This window comes from Gossypium hirsutum, chromosome D02 (genome assembly GCF_007990345.1).
Source record: "Gossypium hirsutum isolate 1008001.06 chromosome D02, Gossypium_hirsutum_v2.1, whole genome shotgun sequence".
NCBI classification, from domain to species: domain Eukaryota; kingdom Viridiplantae; phylum Streptophyta; class Magnoliopsida; order Malvales; family Malvaceae; genus Gossypium; species Gossypium hirsutum.
This window is the reverse complement of record NC_053438.1, coordinates 62,527,292-62,546,906: the sequence shown is the minus strand read 5'-3', so window position 1 is coordinate 62,546,906 and position 19,615 is coordinate 62,527,292. Positions and strand designations below refer to the sequence as shown.

General features: G+C 32.6%; 3 protein-coding genes across 8 annotated transcripts; 2 read left to right on the top strand and 1 right to left on the bottom strand.

Annotated features, from left to right (window-relative positions):
- The first annotated feature begins 5,917 nt into the window (after nucleotides 1-5,917).
- On the top strand, nucleotides 5,918-7,695 carry LOC107909609 (probable galacturonosyltransferase-like 9). The gene has a single exon (XM_016837204.2). The coding sequence runs from the start codon at nucleotides 6,322-6,324 to the stop codon at nucleotides 7,444-7,446; it is 1,125 nt and encodes a 374-aa protein (XP_016692693.1). The 5' UTR covers nucleotides 5,918-6,321; the 3' UTR covers nucleotides 7,447-7,695.
- Nucleotides 7,696-8,374: 679 nt separating this feature from the next.
- On the bottom strand, nucleotides 8,375-9,577 carry LOC107909610 (germin-like protein subfamily 1 member 1). Its single transcript, XM_016837205.2, has one exon. The coding sequence runs from the start codon at nucleotides 9,258-9,260 to the stop codon at nucleotides 8,601-8,603; it is 660 nt and encodes a 219-aa protein (XP_016692694.1). The 5' UTR covers nucleotides 9,261-9,577; the 3' UTR covers nucleotides 8,375-8,600.
- Nucleotides 9,578-13,504: 3,927 nt separating this feature from the next.
- Nucleotides 13,505-18,629, top strand: LOC107909611 (protein WVD2-like 7). Of its 6 annotated transcripts, XR_005910499.1 has the most exons (11): nucleotides 13,505-13,840; nucleotides 13,954-13,999; nucleotides 14,158-14,317; nucleotides 14,544-15,161; nucleotides 15,280-15,696; nucleotides 15,802-15,866; nucleotides 16,544-16,640; nucleotides 16,762-16,833; nucleotides 17,044-17,154; nucleotides 17,829-17,942; nucleotides 18,096-18,193. XR_005910499.1 is itself a non-coding variant. In XM_016837206.2 (10 exons), exons 3-10 carry the CDS (start codon nucleotides 14,273-14,275, stop codon nucleotides 18,141-18,143), a joined length of 1,473 nt encoding a protein of 490 aa, XP_016692695.2. In that variant the 5' UTR covers nucleotides 13,505-13,840; nucleotides 13,954-13,999; nucleotides 14,158-14,272; the 3' UTR covers nucleotides 18,144-18,629. The 6 variants fall into 6 exon arrangements, 5 of the variants coding, with proteins under 5 accessions (XP_016692695.2, XP_040944895.1, XP_040944896.1 ...); XM_016837206.2 differs by lacking the exon at nucleotides 17,829-17,942 and having other exon boundaries at nucleotides 18,096-18,629; XM_041088961.1 differs by lacking the exons at nucleotides 13,954-13,999; nucleotides 17,829-17,942 and having other exon boundaries at nucleotides 13,532-13,840; nucleotides 18,096-18,629.
- Nucleotides 18,630-19,615: the final 986 nt, after the last annotated feature.

Sequence of the window (19,615 nt, the reverse complement as noted above, 5' to 3'; positions counted from 1 at the left end):
TAAAAAAACAAAGAATTGGAAAATTCCAAAAATATCCAACCATCCCTATTTGGAGATTACATTTTTCATGCTCCTTTGTTTGGATAAGGTTTTAAGATTATTATTCATTAATACAATGTTACTATCATAAATAATACATTAAAAGTGGGGATTTAATTTCGCAAATTGTAAACTAACACATTCGGCTTTGGGTTAATATACTCTTTGGTACTTAAGTTTGGTTTTAATGTTCAATTTAGTATTTGAGTTTTTTTTATATTTTAATTTGGTACTTGAGTTTAGTTTCAATGCTCATGTTGGTACTTAAATTTCTCAATTTGATACTTGAGAAATTTTTATCCTGATTTAATACTTAAAATTTCTTTATCCCAATTAAGTACTTATTTTTTTTTATTAAAGCATACATGTCAAATATTCATTGTATCATATAATATCGTTGTACCAAATTGAGACAACACAAACTCAAAGTATCAAATTCAACCTTAAAATTAAACTTAAATGCCAAATGGTACATTAAGTCAACAAGTTTTGAATGTATTTGATAAAAAAAATGAAATTAAAAAACAACAATGTTTTAATTTCAAATCCATGCATTGTTATTTTAAGGAAAGAACTCTATTTTTAAATCAATTATTATAAATACTATTAACTTCATCACCATGGTAAGAATTAAACTTAAAACCTAAAAAGTTCTAGTTTCCACCTTATTAAACCATGTTAGGGATCAACCCGTATAAATAACAAGATAGTAAAGGTGGAGAAGAATAAACACAAATATTTACACACAAAAATTCCTCCGAAGAGAATAAAAACCACAAGCAAAAAAAGTTTCAGCTTTTCACTAAATGAGTAAAAAAAACGAGAGTACAATATGGAGAAAATTAACCTAAATGTACATTACCCAAAACCTCGAAAACAAAGCCCTAACTCGAGAACAAAATTCTGTCCATAGTTACCACGAAACTCTCACTAAAACTCATATGCGACTACATCTTGTCACCTTTAAAAAGAAAAAAAATTCTTGCCGATAGGCAAGTCAAAATCCAACAAGGAGAAGTAGTCTTGTTGAGCTGTACAAAACGTGGCTGCAAAACATCAGGAATTGTCGTGACGTGCCGACTCTCTTCGTCACAACGTCGTCGTCATGTCTATTGCCAAAAATTAGTGTGTCGTCCCGATATCGAGTCTATTTTAGTCCTTCTTCGATTGTTCATCGATTCTCGCCTAAAATGCCTTACAACGTGTCCGAAGGCGCGCTGCACAAACGACTGATTTTTTTATATTAAAAAAAACCTCTCATCTGAAAAATTAAATTAAAAATCTCTAAAATAGAAAAACAAAAGTTTTAACAGCTAATAAAAGCAGTGGCAATGATGAAGAAAGAAGTAAATATTTTAATATTATTTTATATAGTTGAAATTGCTTAAATAATGAGTCCAACTTAGATGAAAATTTGCAGCACGTGTATTGCAAGCAGATCACATTTTTAGAAAGTGAAAAAGCTTAATTAAACCCAAATTGTATGGTTGTAGTCCAATGAGAAGACAAGAAAGAAGGCTTTATTTAATAATGATACAAAAAAAACAAAAGAGGAAGGGAGCACGTGATCACATGGGGGAATGCCAGCCACGATGAATGAAATTAGGCATAAACCAGCTGGAATTCTTTGGGTGCGTAGCTGTCAGGCTATTAGCGGCAGGCCCATGCTCAGGCTGGCACCTCGGGGAAACTCAACCACTTAGATTATGCCATAATTAATATGCTAATCCAACGGGACTCGCCAACTTTACTATATTTGTATTTCAGATTACAACATTACTATATTTATTCCTTCCTTTTTATATCAATATTCAAAATATCCATTTTTATGGATGTTAATCATATTTATAACCCCGACATTAAATTTTTGGAGTTTAATTAAACTTTTTAAAAACTTTGAAAGTTTTAGTGAGATATTTCAAAAATTTTGGTAGATTTAGTTAAAATTATAATCTCTTTTAGAGGTTTTATAATAAAAAAATTGAAGAAACTAATTGAAATTTTTAAAATTTTTCAAAAAAATTTGAAAGACCTAATTAAAGTTTTCAAAAAATTTTAAGGATATAACTAAAATTTTTAAAACTTTGAGGGGCCAAGGTCCCTAGGCCCCGATGAGGATCCGCCTCTCTACCCTTGTATTGTTTTATTTATGTTACAAGCTCTTCTTTATTGATTTATAATTTAGGATTGTAAAATTATATTATAATTTATTCCAAATAAATATAACTTCTAATATATATTCTAGATTATGATATATTCATAATATGGTAAAAATAAAATTACGTGATAAGTGTATTTATAAAAAATTCGAGACGGTAAAGTATAAATGTTAAAGACTATAGAGGCTTGGGTTTAAATCTTATGTTGCATATATATATATATATTTTTTATGTAAGTGATATAGAATGACAAAAATACCTTCATAATAATATGTTTTGCTTTGCATGATAAGGGTATTTTTGTCATCATACAATTGAGTAACCCGTGTCACCAACTCAATCAAATATTTAGTAGTATAGATATACTAAGATATATACATAACTAGTTTTCTTATTCGTACAATGCATGAATTGATTGTGTATTAATTTAAATATATTATACTTATTTGTTAAAAAATTGATGCAAAATTTTATAAAAAAAAAAGGCATTGCATTGGTTTTTTTAGAAATTATTTTTAAGTTTAGTTTTAAAATTTTGATTTAAAATTGTTTTGACTTAAAAGGAGCAATGGTTAAAATTTTTGTCAAACACTTGTTAGGCATTGATTCGAACCGTGTTACCTCCATCCCTTAGAAAAAAATAATAATTTAAAACTTTTAAATATATTAGAATTGATATGTATTTGATAAGAATGATGCGAATACGTTTTATTATGTTTAACCATAATTTAGGTTAACTCTCGAGAAATATAAAATAGTGTTTAATTAAGATAATGCTTAACAAAATGGTATCATCAATATTCATAGAGGATTATTTGATTTGTTTGGCTAATAATTGGGATAGAAGTAGGGATGTTTAAAGATTAAATTTAAGCTCTCTTCATCTCCACACAGGAATTTTTTAAAGATTAAAATTGTGTGTGTGTGTGTGTGTTTTTTTTTATATATATAAGAGATTTTGCTAACATTTTCCTAAAATCACAGTTTAACGTAATAATTTTCATTAACTCATCTATAACATGTTAATTCTTGGATAAATTACACTAATTATTTCTAAATTTTATTTAAAATTACATTTCATTCACTCAATTTTCAAAAATTATATAACAATCACTAACGTAAATTGTTATATTTTTATCACATGTCCAGTAACTACAATTAAGAGGATGACATCACACATTAATTTAAATAGTTAATTACTAATTTGGTCCTTGAACTATAACTAAAATATCATTTTAATTTTTAAAAATTTTTCTTAGCAATAATTCAAAAAATCTTAACAAACAAATAAATATATTATAAAACAATTCTAAAAATTAAAAAAAAATTGTACCTGCTCCTCTTTTATTAAATTTATATCTCTTTTACCCGGCCATAATTAAAAAAAAATCAAATTGATATTTTAGTTACAGTTCGAGGATTAAATTAACGTGTTATGTTATTTTCTTAATGGTAGTTAAAGGATAAGTGAAAAGAATGTAACAATTCAATAATGTTGTGATTGTTATGTAATTTTTGAAAATTAAGTGACTGAAATGTAATTTTAAATAAAGTTGAGAGAGAATGGGTGAATTTGCCGTGGGTTGTTAAATAGGCATTTGGGTTAAGTATGGGAATTAGTAAAAAATTGGTTGAAGAAGTCTGAGTTGAGTCTAATGCGAGTTATTCGAAAGTAATGTCGAGATTCAAACATAACAACTTAACATTACAATAATATGCTAAATAAGGATAATTCTATTATGCAATGCAATAAAATTTTATTTGAGGCGAGAGCAGGCATTGCACCAACTAATCACCTCCTAACTCAATTACTTATAATTAATTATTATTTTTATTTAATTAAAAAACTATTTGATTCATATTACACTCCACAACTTAAGAAGATGGTTAAAAGAAAATTAAGTATAAAAAATTTGACAATTTTTAATATATAATATTATATATATATTTTTATCTATTTCACCCTTTTTCTTTTTCTTTTTTTTTTTTAGCTAATTTAGTTCTTAATCTTTTAAAAATAGTTGAATTTAATCATCAATTTTTTAAAAAGAGTCTATTTGATGTTTTTTAATAGAAATATTAACTAAAACGTTAAATTTTTAAACATGGTAGGAGTCTGTAAGGCAATTCATGTGTACTTCATGTTTTTTTTTCATATTTTATAATTATAAATTATTTGTTAACCTGACATATAAGACAACCATTGTCACATTAGTGTGAAGTACATATGGACTAACACGTGGATTGTCATGCTAATATCACGAAACATTTTAATGTTTTAGTTAGCATTTCTGTTAAAGAAAAACGACTTGATTTTTTTTTAAAGGTCAATGATCAATTTTTGCACAAAAAAATAAGGGTAAACTATACTAGTAGCCACTCAACTATCACTAAGTTTCTTTTTTTGGTCACTCAACTATGAAAAGTTATAAAATCACCCAACTTTTCAATTTTTTATTTCTTAGGGTGGGTTTGGATGGACGATTGGGTGCGGTGCGGTGCGTTTAGCCTACTTTTTGTCTCACGCTACAGTGTTGTTACAGTATCTAATCTCACCGCCACCGCTGTTTTTATACTAACTGCAGGTAAACGCACTGTCCATCCAAACTCACCCTTAGCCACATATTGTTAAATGGTTAATGGAAAGATAACATTGCAACTTTTAAAATTAGCACAATAAAAAATTTAGCCCTCAATGCTTATACATTGTGTCAATTTAGTCTTAAATATTAAAATTTGAGCCCTCAATATTTATACATTACCTAATTTTTTACATGAATATATAATTTAATACACAATGTGAAAATTAGAGATAAAAGCAAGAATATATATATTTTTAAATTTTGTTTATTATTAAATAAGACAATCCTCAAATATATTACTTTCCTTGTGCTTCAAATGACTAAGAGCTTGATATCTCTTAACAATAATTAATTCATTTTTTGGTGGCTTGAGTTGGCTGCCATTGACGAAGCAAATCAAAGCTCAAAAAAAATAATTTTTTAATGTATTAGACTTACAATTGGATTGAATTAACAAAGCGGGTATTTTTTTTATTTTAAAGAAATTAAATTGACTGCTTTTCAAAATTTGGGTCATTTTATTTCTTGTTGTTCATTTTTTCATTGAATCAAACAAGAGGAATGTAAAAAAGAGTCGCATAGAAAAGTAAAACTGTAAAAGGATCAAATTACACAGTGTGTAAATATTAAGGGTTCAATTTTTTTGAATGAAGACTAAATTGACACAATGTACAAAATGTATGAGGATTGATGTTGTTATTAGGGAAATTTTAAAAGCTACTATGACACGTTTTGGTTAGTTATTTAATTGCTGGTGATCAAAAAAGAATAATCGAATAGTTTGGTGCCAAAAAATAAAACATATAAACATTAAAAAAATTATTGCAAATGTACCGAATGAGAATCGTTATGTCATGGAGTTGTAACATAATGATGGAAAAGTGAGAATGTGAAATTTAAAGTGGGATCAATTAAAGTAAATTGGACAAAAAATGGAACAAAACTAAATTATGAAGATAAAAGGGATGTTTTGGATTAAAAGAGAAAAAATAATATTTTGTTTGTAATATTTTAAAGGATGTTGTATTTCTACTCTATTCTTCCTTATATTTAATCAAACCTCTTAAGGTTTCAAATTTGTTAAATTCATAATGCAAGAATCAAGTTAAAATCTAGAATATTTGTACTTTGTTTGAAATTTCTACAATTTTATTTTTTTAAATCTAAATTCATAAAATAAAACTATAATTCAAAAATAAAAAACAAATCTCCCATGATCAGATTCAATTAACTCCCTCCTTAAATCAACAGTTATTCTCGTCATTTAAAGGACAACTCAAAGCTCCCACCCTCTCTGTTCATCTGTTATTCCCATAAGGAAAAAAACAGGGAAGAGCCGGCGAACCCCCCCCCCCCCCACTCTCATTTTTTGGGCTCTTTCCTTTTTCATCAATAAACCGCGTTTCGCTTTCTTGTGAAACCCACACTCTTGAAAGCTCCGCGTTATCTTTACGAGCATATCCCTTTCACCAATCATCTAATAAACTTATAACAGAACAGGACTCTGTCTTTTTCTTGTTCTGTTTTTCTTTTTAACGATAATGCGTTCCATTTTCCATGCTGCGGCCGCCGTTTTCCTTCTTCATTTCTTTCTAACGGTGACGTTTTCTGTTGGGATTCGGACTATCGGTGGAGGAGATGGGTCCGGGCCCGGGTTCGGATTCTCGGAGGCACCGGATTATCGTAACGGAGTGGAATGTCCGGTTTCTGTCAATAAAGAAGTTGTTTCGTCGTGCGACCCGGATTTAGTCCACGTGGCGATGACGTTAGACTCGGAATACTTGCGTGGCTCGATCGCCGCCGTCCACTCCGTCCTCCGGCACGCTTCGTGTCCGGAAAACGTCTTCTTCCACTTCATTGCGGCCGAGTTCGACCCGGCGAGTCCAAGAGTGTTGAGCAAACTCGTACGATCCACGTTTCCTTCACTCAACTTCAAAATCTACATATTCCGGGAAGACGCGGTAATCAACTTAATCTCGTCTTCAATCCGGCAAGCCCTGGAAAACCCACTCAACTACGCTCGAAATTACCTCGGAGACATCCTAGATCTCTGCGTTGACCGAGTCATTTATCTCGACTCGGACTTGGTCGTGGTCGACGACATTCACAAACTCTGGAACACAGCCCTCACAAACTCACGCGTCATCGGCGCGCCCGAATACTGCCACGCCAACTTCACCAAGTATTTCACGGACGGGTTCTGGTCCGACCCAGTTCTTTCCCGGGTTTTCCATTCGAGGAGGCCGTGCTATTTCAACACGGGGGTTATGGTGATGGATTTGGTTCGGTGGAGAGAAGGGAATTACAGGAAAAGAATCGAGAATTGGATGGAAATACAGAGGAAACGAAGGATTTACGAATTGGGTTCGTTGCCTCCGTTTCTGCTAGTATTTGCTGGGAATGTGGAAGCGATTGATCATAAATGGAACCAACATGGACTTGGTGGGGACAATGTAAGAGGTTCATGTCGTTCGTTGCATACGGGTCCGGTGAGTTTGTTGCATTGGAGTGGGAAAGGGAAACCCTGGGTTCGACTCGATGCCAGAAACCCTTGTCCGCTTGATCATCTTTGGAAACCCTACGATCTTTACAAGGGCAGTTCAATCAAAGATCGGTCTTCTTTTCCTTCTTCAATTTTCTTGGGATTTTCCAGTTTTTTGTCATGATTATCATTTTTTCTTTGTTTTAAAATATTACATTGTTACAGAAATGATGACTGATTCTTTTGATAGAAAAGCTCAGCTGTATACGAACTGAATATATATTTTTTGGGTTATTAATTTGTGCTCTGCATATGAGTACCAAATATCAATTCGTTTCATTCATCAGATAAGGGTGGAACAATTTTTGGTTGGGTTGATTCCTTTGTATGTAATTATGGAGAGAGGAATAACGTTGAGTTGTTCATTGATTCATTTTCCATTTCCCTTGTGCTCTACATTTTTTTTTGGTGGGTTCTCTTTTAGAAAATGAAATGGGAATTAGTGTGGTTGGTTTAATTTAATCATATCGATGTGTTTAACGATGATTCTAAGGCAAGATAAGATTGAAGTTGTATTTAAGAAAAAGCTGAGAAGATGCCAGAAGACTGCAACATTTTTGTGCATTAGTGAAATGTCACTTTATCAGCTGTTCACGGGACGTTGTTGGGACGCACTCTTTTTATATAAGACTGTTCTAGTAGTTTCATTTTTGTGGAATTTGTCAATGTCCAATCAATCCATTTTAGCTAACGTCATATTTGGTTTTCCTTTTAATAACATTTTCCCATAAAGCCTAACATGAGTGTTTTGGTTGATTTTCATAGTTTCCAATCCAATTGTGAATTGCCATTTCATCACATGCTTCTTCACACCTAACGCTTCAAAATTTTCACATGGGAAACCAAGACATTGTTTACACAATTCAAAGAATCAAATCTGGAAATAACGGATTGGGTTTTACTACAGTTTTACCATATTTGTACACCGGATTGCTTCTTTCCAGAATATTTTATGATACAGATGCACACGCAACATTTAGGCTGCTTGAATTCTTTTGTTTCCATTCAAACTTAAATTATTTGTTAAACTCCCTTTACAAGCAACCATAATTAACAAATAATTCACACCTGCTTGATTATTTTATTTTAAAAATAAACTAATAATGTTAATAATAATACACAATTATACGACCGTTGGAAGGTCTATTTTATGTGAATAAAGACTTGAACTACCATTTTTTTCCTACATCATGTTCGAAGGCAAGAATCAAATAATAATATGCAACGATCCCATTTCAAAAAAAAGAAAAAGAAATGAAAAACACACAATCACATAGGTCAGCCGCCAAGGTTTTTGCGTATCTTGGCAACGTCCTGGGGGCTGATTTGAAATGCCTTTTCCAAAACAACTTCGGGAATGGGTGGATTGGACACAAAAGCGGCCCTTGAAGCTATTTGTGCGCCTGGGTTTTGGCTGCTGAGCCCAGAGATAGCCAAAGCAGGCTTCTTTGGCTCCATGTTGTACAGAAAATGGATGAGTCCTCTAGGGAAAACGAAGGAGTCACCGGGCTCAAGTTTTTGAGTGAATAAGCGGTTAGAGGTATCCACAAAGCCCACAAGGATAACACCCTGAAGACAAATGGTGACTTCGGAGGCCCGAGGGTGGGAATGGGGCGGAACAAGGCCGTTAGCTGCTATGTCGACACGGGCCATGGTGAGGCCCATGGTGTTAATTCCAGGCAAATTTACAAGGGTGGTTAGGGTGACACTGAAGCCGAATTGGTTAGCCTTGGTGTCACCGGGTTTGGCTAGAGCCGAGGTGGTGAAGTGGGAGGAAAGAGCTAGAGTTGGGTTGAGACAGGGTGCACCATTGAGGTACAAAGGGGATTTAGTGTCTGCAATGCAGTAATCTTGAAGTGGGTCAGGGTCTGGTTTAGCAAGGCCCGGTAGGAGAATTAAACCAAGGAATAGTTGAAGAAATAAACGACACATTTTCATGTTGACTTAAACCTTGTTATAAGGTTTTTTTGTTGATGGAATGGAGATGGAATTTCAGTAAGAAGGTAGAGGGTATAAATATAGTGGAATTCAGACAGTGATGTTGACTATGGAAGTGTAAGTTTTTATTTCCATTTCTGGAGTAGTGGAGATTAAGTAGCTTAAGAGGCATTACAGAAGGAAGAATGAAGGCAAGTTAGAGAGGAGTTGAACTTAAGTTCCCCTAGGGACAAGGATTATACATGTCTTCAAAATTGACTGGAAAAAGACAACAGCGCCAATTTGTGCATGTCTCGTATTTGTATATCTATACGTATACAAAATGTTTGGTTAAAACATACAGCAAGTAATTTTACTCTATTTAAGTTTATAGCATTTAATTGTTAATATTATTAAAATTCTTTCATTAAATTTAAGTTTATTACAACTCGATTCCAAAGGATCCTTCTTTTCTTCAAACGGAACAAACAGAGATAGAATCAGACCGATTCTCTAAGTGCCTTTCTGGATATTCCTCAATGTTCTGGCTATTCACTGAACGTGAGAAGCGGATAAATAATCATCTGCTTTCGGAAGAAATCGAAAAATTTCTTGGGAACCCTACAAGATCCATTCGTTCTTTTTCCTCTAATAGATGGTCAAAACTTCATCTGGGTTCGAACCCTACTGAGAGGTCCACTAGAGATCAAAAATTGTTGAAGAAAGAACAAGATGTTTCTTTTGTCCTTTCCAAGCGATCGGAAAATAAAGAAATAGTTAATATATTCAAGATAATTACGTATTTATAAAATACCGTCTCAATTCATCCTATTTTATCCGAGCCGGGATGTGATATGGTTTTGAAGGATGAACTGGGCAGTTCTAATAAGATTTCATTCTTGAACAAAAATTCATTTTTTGATTTATTTAATCTATTCCATGACCAGAACAGGAGGATATATGTTACACCACGATTTTGAATCAAAAGAGAGATTTCAAGAAATGGCAGATCTATTTCATTTTTCTTTCTTTCATAACTATCAAGTGAGTATAATGTTGCTCCGCTGAATTTAACAAAATAATTTTAATAGTATTATCAATTGGTTCTGACTTTTTAAATCCAATAAGAAAAGAGATTGACGGATTAAATTTCAAATATATGAAGAATAGATTTTAACCAAAGCGTTTTATTATCATAAGTCAAATTGACATAAACTCAATTAAAAAAATACTTAAAAGCCCTATTTTAATAAAAAATTTAAAGTTAATATAATTATATTTTCATCTTTTACTATTTTTTGTATAAAATATTTAAATAAAACAACTAAAAATACAATCTCTAATAATAGAACAAAGTCTAAAAAATGTTTATTTCACCTATAACCCAATTATTATTTTTTATAAATTTAATTATAATATTATGTTTTAGTTTCACTCATCTTGTGTTTGCAACAAAATCTAATGTTATATTAAAGGGTTTACTAAATTGGGGTTATCTGAATCTCAATTTAATTAAGTAATTATTGAAAACATTTCTTTTTATAAAATAATGTGAAATCTAAAAAATTATGTTTGATAAGATTCAAACTAAAACATCCTAATTTTCAATGTTATTATTATTATTTTAACCACAACTTCATTTGATTCTTAAATATTTTTTTATAAATTTATATGTTACATATTTTTTTCATTGTAATTTAATATTGAATATTTTATGTAACTTGGGCTAAGTTAATTTTTGGTGTGTTTATATATTTATATTATATTTGTATTTCATTTTCATATTTTATTGTATTTATATTTTATTTTTAATTGCAATTATTGAAGCAAGTTAATCTTTTACATGTTAGTTGAGAGATTTCTATTTGTTAACTTTATTTTTAATAGTTAATTTTTATTTTACAATCTTAATCCTTAATTTTAATTATCGTAATATGATTTTTGGTGATTATTGTTTAAACTTGCTAGTGTAGATAATATATTTAGATTTAATTCAAGCTTCCTTGGATGCGATCCTCGGAATACTACCCTGTGTTCCGTTGTAACACAAAACTATATTAAAATTTGACATGTTCGCTTGAAGATACCACATTGATTTTATATATTTTTATTTGCACGATTTTTACTCTAAACGTTCGCACGTTCGGAGGTGGTCAGTACTTCTGGACAAGTTCAGGGGTAAACTACATATTAGTCCAATTAGTAAAAATTTAAATTTACCACTCAACCAAAACTTTGTTTTTAATTTTTTTTATACATTTTAATTACATTTTGCACACTTTATTACTTCCATCAATAATATATATTGCTATTTTTAAACACACATACGTGTTCTAAATATGTGGTTTCCATATACATAGGCATGTGATAAGATTTTTAGTATCTTGATAATGTTTTTGATTGAGCTAGTGTCACAAGTCAATTCAACTAACCTACGATCGATCATAACACCATTATAAACAATTGTACTGTATTTAGAATTCTTAATATGATATATTAACGTGTTTAAATTTCATTTTACTCTCAATTTAATATATTTCTTTTCATTTTAATATTGTACATATTTCATATGTTATTGTTAATTAGTTTCAAACTATAAGTTTTATTATTTATTATATGTTATTTAAATCCCTAATTGAGTTAGTGTCATGAGCCAACCAAACACCAATTTGGTTAGGAAAATTTCGTAATTTAAATAAGTTATATTGTTTGACGGTATTTTAGTCTTTTTATTTTAGCAAAAACCAATAAAATATGCATATGGTAGAATTTGAACCCACATCAATTAAATTAGCAAAACCTTAAATTTACCATTCAACCAAAACTTCATTTTGTTATCTTTCATACATTTTTATTTTAATACGTGAATGCTAACGACTGAAAGAGTGTAGACTTAGTATTCTTTTTTAGCCGAACCTCTTTTCATTGTTTGTGAAGGTATTTATAGGCAGGGGTCTCGTGTAAGATGATATTAACGTGTTGGACTTGCCATCTAGCCATCATTACGAAGTGCGTGGGGGGATGTTTTCGATGAGATAAGGATTCTGGCTCTGATGGGATAAAACAATTAAGCCCACATGATATCTGGTGACTATCAACTTCATGTTCTCAATGAAGATTAAGCCATTCGTTGCACAGAGGAGTCATCTCAAAAGGGTGAACTCATAAATAACCTCCCAACTTATAAGTGATAGACTTACTATTCAAACATCTTCTTAACTTGCTACATGTCCTAACTCGAACTAGGATATAAAACCTTGCAATAGTTTGGAGTTGAATGGGCAAAAAAAGCAAAAGAAAGAAAACAATGCTGGGGTGATCTCAAACGCTAATATGATTATTAAATACTGACATAGGAAAACAATGCTTTATTTCATGAAACAAAATATAGCATGCATTTAAAGATCCTTTACTAGTGTAGGGTTTAAATGCATATTTTGGTTTTAGACTAATTAATTAGATAAAAGCAGGAGTAAAGACCTGTGAAATGGGATGTACCCTTCGTGTAACATTGAAAAACAATAGCAAAAGAATAAATTTCATAATCATGTAATTTAGTGAGTGTATTTTTGCCTATTAGGTATCGCCTAGAGAAATAATTTACTAACAAAAGTATTATATTATAGATAAACTACAATCATCAATTACATCTCAATTTTTATAATAGAAATAATTATAAAGTTATAAATATTAAGAGCTTAAAAAACACAATTTCATTAGTGGTAATTGATTCGATCTTCTCTAAAATGATAAAAATTTAATTTAATTTTTTAAAAATTATAAAGATATTATTGTAAAAAAAATCATAGCACGGATGTAGTGAACAGTCTTAATGGATAAGTAAAATGCTGGAGTTCAGAGTCCTTGTAACTATAAAATTATGAATTTGAACGCACCACTTGCATTATTACTCAAAGATTTTGTAATACTTAGTGTAACAACACCACCATTATTGTTCTGCATTGTCTGTATTGTTGTAAGAGAAGGGACAATGAATAAATTAGGTAACTTGAAGAAGAAGAAAAGATAAAAGACATTGTGTTTTGGGAATAAAGATAAATATTTAAGTATCTTATTTAAAAAAAAAAAATCTGTCAATTTATGAATAATGTGGCAGAGGAGCAATGGCAATACATCGTCATAGTTGAAGAAAACTGAAGAATCTAAGGGTCCACAATCCACCACCACAACCACAACTGTCGTTCAAGGCAGACTTGTGAGTTGCGATATTTAATTCAGCAAAAGCAAGTTGTTGGTTTCCTTCTCCCTTATCTCTTTATTAGTCTTTACTTCACTACTTTCCAATGTGGACCCTTTTTTCTTTAACCCATCTCTTGTGTTTTTCATTTTCCATCCCTCCTCTCATCTCATCAGATTTTGACTGATTTCTCCTTTTCATTGTTTGCAGAACTGTCGTTGAAATTTTGGCCAGATTTTGTTGTTATTTCTCTCCCCCTTTCTTTTTACTCAATGTGCCCAACATTTCTGTTTAAGCCATAATTATTATCCCAGCTAACCTTTTAGCCAGACTATCATATCTCATGTTACTTAAAAACTGTAGTAATCATATCATGTTAATATGGTATTAAAAAGTTGCAAAGGTAAATGATCTTTGAGAATGGAAATGGATTAGTTTTTTTTATTACCCACTTGTTTCTTTGGGTTTTGTTTGTTTTTTTGGTTTCATGATTGAGTTTTCTTTTTTTAAATTTAGGACTTTCCACAAGTACAAGAAACAGACAAAGTTTTCCATTGAAAAGGTGAATCTGATAATAGGAGGAGTGTGAATGAAAGTTTAAATTATACAGACAAGAGCACATGCCTTCCATTATTCTTTTCTTCATACTTTCTCATATTCATTTTATTCGAGGCTTCTTTTGTCTTTATCTTGGATTTCTTCTTCTTTGGGTCCTTTCAGTGTGTGATCCAATGGAAATGAACAAATGAGGGTCTGCCCATGCCAGCTGCCACTCTTGATGTGTTAGCTTTGTGGTGAATTCAAGTTTGTTTCTTGGTTTTTCTTTGAGAATTTAATGGGTGAATCCATAACAGTTGAGGCTTCAAGTGAAGAAGTTAAGGTACACACTTTGTCCTTTTGATCTGGTATAAAGTTGGTCCCTTTGCTTTTTTTAATGCACCTTCTATTATTGTTTCTTGAATTTAATTCTATTTGTTGTTGATTATTGATTGAATTTCAACCCCCCCTTTCTTTTTTGTTTCTGGGTGTAGATATGAGTTGTCATTCTGTTTGTAGCTTGAGAATATGATTACAATTTTTGTTGGTTTTAAATGTGATGTAAATAGATCAAGGGAATGGTTTCTTCAAATCCAGAGCTTGAAGTGTCAGTCTCGTTTGGTAGATTTGAGAATGATTCACTTTCATGGGAGAAATGGTCAACTTTCTCCCCAAACAAGTACTTGGAAGAGGTTGAGAAGTGTGCAACTCCTGGATCAGTTGCTCAGAAAAAGGCTTTCTTTGAAGAACATTACAAGAAGATTGCTGCTAGAAAAGCTGAGCTACTGGCTCAAGACAAGCCTATGGAAACTTCATCCCACTATCACAATGCTGGAGATCTGGTTCATCAATGCTCTGATGAAGGGTATAAGCAAGAGACTAACTTGGTGAATGAGGAGGAGCCTCAAATTGCAACACCATGTCAAAATTCATGGGTTGAGGAATTGAAACAGAAAATAGATAGCACAGTACAAAGTGAAGAGAAACAGGAAATAATGGGTAGCATAGTGGAAAGTCCTGGGTTAAACAAACCAGAAGAAACTGCTCCAGAAGAAGAAATGGAAACTCTTTCAAAGGGGTCTCAAGATGTGAAGGAGTTATCACAGAGATCAGAGAATGTCATAGAAAACACTCCAAAGATCAAAGATAAAAACTTAAAATTGGGTCAATCTGCAAAATCTCATAAGGTTACTTCATCATCATCATTATCATGTTTTTTGGACTGATTTGTATGTTCTAAAAGCTCGACTCAAGTGAATTAGCTGCTGACATGTGATACTTGTTTCTTTCATTTTGATTGTCTAGATCACGGCGGAGAATAAGGAGAGGAATGATTCGAGGATAAAGAAGAAACCTGCCTCCCCTGTGACTAAAACACCACAAGTTTCTACATCTAGAACATCAAAGCAAACACTAACACCTACTACATCATCTGCTTCGAGAACACGTTCAAAAACTGGAACTACATTATCTTATTCTTCACCCAAGACCAAGAATCCATCTGTGGAGCAAAGCAAGAAATTGGCTCCTAGATCCTTGCACATGTCCATTAGTTTAGGTCCCTCGAGTTCTGGCCCATCTCCCCTTACTGCAACAAGGAAATCTTTAATTATGGAGAAAATGGGAGATAAGGACATCGTCAAGCGAGCATTTAAAACATTTCAGAGTAATTACAATCAATTGAAACCTTCCAGTCAGGAACAATCTCCAGCAGCAAAGCCGGTACTATGTTATTATCTTTGAATTTTTAATTCTTAAGGTCTACCTGACATCTCTATTACTACATAATTCACATTCATGGATCTTTTGTTTCAATTTTTCTTGCAGGTGCCTACAAAGGGGAGAGAATCAAGGCTTTCCACTTTGACGACTCCGCAAAAGGAGAACGGAGGGTAAGCTTCTAAGTTCTAAGTTGAAAGATTTGAGATGACAAAAGCCTACATGCCTGCATTGGTGAATTTGCATAATATTAGCCATAAAAATGGTACAATTACTTGTTATATATATCGTCTATATATATAAGAGTTGGCTAACGTACTATTTAATTGTCATTTTCATTTTTTAACTTCTGAAATGATACTTATAGTTATGTTTAATGGGTTCACTCATTCGTTTTCTTCTATTTCTGTTTCCTTTTCTTTTCTCCAGCTGAAGTACACATTATCATATCATTATCAAGCTTTTTGTCATTTCTGTCAATCCTTTTTTCTTTCTTTTTTCTTTTATAAGGCTGAAAGTAAAAAAGGCAAAAAGGAAAAAGGAGTTGTGGGGGTCAACAAAAAAAAGGAAGTGGGGATTGAACATCAAAAAGTTTTTAATTGTTGGGTCACTGATATTTAGCCAATAAGACCATACCACTTCAACGGAACATTCCTGTTAGAAAACTCATTTACTTCAAGCACAATTAGCTTCTTCATTGCCCTAAATTCATACTATCAGTTTCTCAGTTTCTTTCAGAGGAGCTCCAAATAATCCTTAAGATATTACTTCAAATAATTATAAGCAGAAGTTATGCCCTTGGCTAAAGCATCCATCATCTTGAAAATTCTTCGTTTTTGCATTAATGCAGGTCTTCTAAAGTTAGTAGTATGGAGAAAAAGAATGCTAAGGCTGCTCCATCTTATTCTGGCTTGAAAAGTGATGAAAGACCTGAGAGAAGAAAGGAGGTACACAATGAAGAGTCCTCCTTGCTCTTCCCTTTCGTAACACGTGCTCAATTTGTTTTGCCATTGATGTACAGTGTTCGTCTTTACTTATAATCTAAGCATCTCATATCCTTTATTTCAGCTCTCCAAGAAACTGGAAGGAAAATCCAATGGAAGGGAAGCCGAAAGGAAAAATCTCCAGACAAAATCAAAGGTACCATTAATTTTCTTTGTTGACAATGTCTTTCCATCCACTTGATACAGCTGCACATGCTCATGAAGTATTGTAATGAATCAAACATGACATAAGATAGAGATATTAAAGTGGCTGTTTGGTTGTTGGATTGTAAGAAAAAGAAAATTTTGGCATATGATTGCCTAATTCAGACAATGGGCATTGCTGAAGACTATGTGATTGATACAGGATAACAGAGACGCAGAGATCAAAAAATTAAGGCAGAGCCTTAATTTTAAAGCTACACCACTGCCTGGTTTTTATCATGGACAGAGAACATCAAAAAGTCCTCTCGATAAGGTATTTCCTTCTATTGTTTCCTTGTTTTGGACTTCATTTATTTTGATTGTGATACAAAATGAAACTTTCGATGCCAATCATCTTAAAGCATACTTTTTCCATCACCTGCTTAGGCATATGTATTGAGCACCATAAATTTTCCTTTCTATTTGGTCAACAATTATTTTGTCAATGCCAAAATTTTCACAATTTTGCTCTTCAATTATTTATTTCTTTTTGGATTTTAGCAGTTTTGTCATACGAAGAAAAGCAGTTGAACTGCTACAAGTGTACTGCCATCAAAGTAGACGATAACTTTAAGCTAATATGAGTCTTTCAAACATCAATTATTACATAAGCACCTTATGAGAAAATCAGCAGCTATATGGTGCAAACCAGCCAGCCTCAAACGAATGGCCTGTTTAATGTGCTTTAGCACCTACAAAGTAGATTCAATAGCATGATTATGGAGCCTTTTTAATGTCCTCTCTCTAGAGAACCCGTAAAAGAATTGAAATTAAAAGCCTTTCCACATTAAGCACTGCAGTTAAAGTAAAGTGCAGGCCTCATCCAAATAACAAATTGTGATTTCAATAGTATACTTTACTTTCAAGTTGAGGAACTACTGGTGACAAGTCATAGTCAGTTCTGGTAGAAGTAGTGATGCTTGTCGTTTTATTGCTCTGCTGTTTTAGGCTTGATGTCAGTCTGGCGGTGTGCACCATCATGTGTATTGTAGGATAAAATGAACACGATTGATTAGCTCTTGCTCTTAAGTCTTAACCTCATCATACCAATTTTAAATCATTGTAAGTCGTACTGGAACTTTCTTTTAAAGTATTGCAGTCATTTTATGTGATATATCCTTGAGTAATTTAATCCATCAAATCATCATGCAAAATTTGTTGTAACTAAGGGTCCCTCAATCTTAACATTACTGTTTCTTATCTGTAATTTCACAGATAGGTTCCAAGAGTGACATCCATTGGCAACCTGGCTTCCTCGGGTAAACGAATTGGGCTTCATCTACAACTAGTGGGAGGACATATCAAGAATTTTTTAAAAATGAAAAACAGTAGGAAAAGACGGAAGCATAAGAAGTACAACAGCTTTGGAGGCTAACTACATTGCTGGGCAAAAAGAAAAGGTCTATCTGAATTCTGAAGGCATGTTTTTCATTGAGGACACATGCCATGATATTACTGGCTTTATCAGTTACCCCATATAGCATCTGTCCTTGATGAGTCACATGCCGTTTATCTGAATACGTCAATCTTGTCATCAAGTTGCTACGTTCGTGTAGGAGATATAGAACAGTTTGAGGCTTTTCCGGTTTCAGTGAACTGTTACTTCCGTTGTCATATAGTAGTAGAAAAGCGAGTTGTAGTATGTATAAATGTGGATAAAAAGAACACCACGGAATGCGTGTTTATGTACCGAATCCTGCTCGACAATTGAGTTTGAATCAATTTCAAGTTCCCAGCCTTCAAACTGTACTTCTCAGGGTTTGAGATCGATTGCTATGATTTTGTTAAACGAAAATCTCAGCCAATAAAACTTACAGTCTTGTTTAACAGCTGAGATTAACTCGAGCTTGTTTCAGGTTCCAACTTCCATAAACGACCCAGGAACATGCAATCATCTGAAACAGTCGGTTGAACAATCTGAAGATGAATTCATGGATTCTTTTTTTATGAGCAAGGTACATATAATTTGACAGCCTTACTGAAATCAGATCCTGCTCAACTACGGTAGAGAAGTACTGAAATCATGGTCATAGTATTAAAATATAGACCGTGGCAGGAGAGACTGCCAGGTCAAACACAAAACCAGATCATCAGCTTGAGTTTTCAGGCATGACAGAAACGCTAATTTGGTCAAGTGTTCATATTCTAAGGAGTTGACTTTCCTATAGTTTCTGTTATGGACAGTGGCAACTGCAGCATCTTAAGGGCAACGCAACACCGAGTCAATGGTGTACCATCACCAAATACCAGCCATTTTTGTTTCTTTGAGTATTCCCTGCCTACTGCTGACCACCATCGTCTAGCTTTAGGCTGTTGGCAAAAATTCAACGCGTGTCATTTTTAGATCAAAGTTACGTTACCTTGTAGCTATCATGACAGTACCATGGTTGTGACACACACAACCACCCTTCTTTCACGATGTGGAAAGAAGAAAGAAAGAACGAAAAAAACTAGAACTCGCTATCATTTGATAATTGATGGGAGATTTAGCATTTAGCAACCAATCTGGGAACTAATAAGTGACACAAATGGCAATGTATTCCTTTGATATTCTTCCACTGAAATATAGACATGAGATATAGAGATTAGTCATGATGAGATGATGTCATATAATGTTTTTTGACACGCACCAAACAAAAGGAATGATTAAAATGAAATGATTAAGTGAAAAATTAAAGTGGTGGGTTGGCACCATCGCTGTCTATTTTCATTACCGAACATCAAAGTTTGGCACT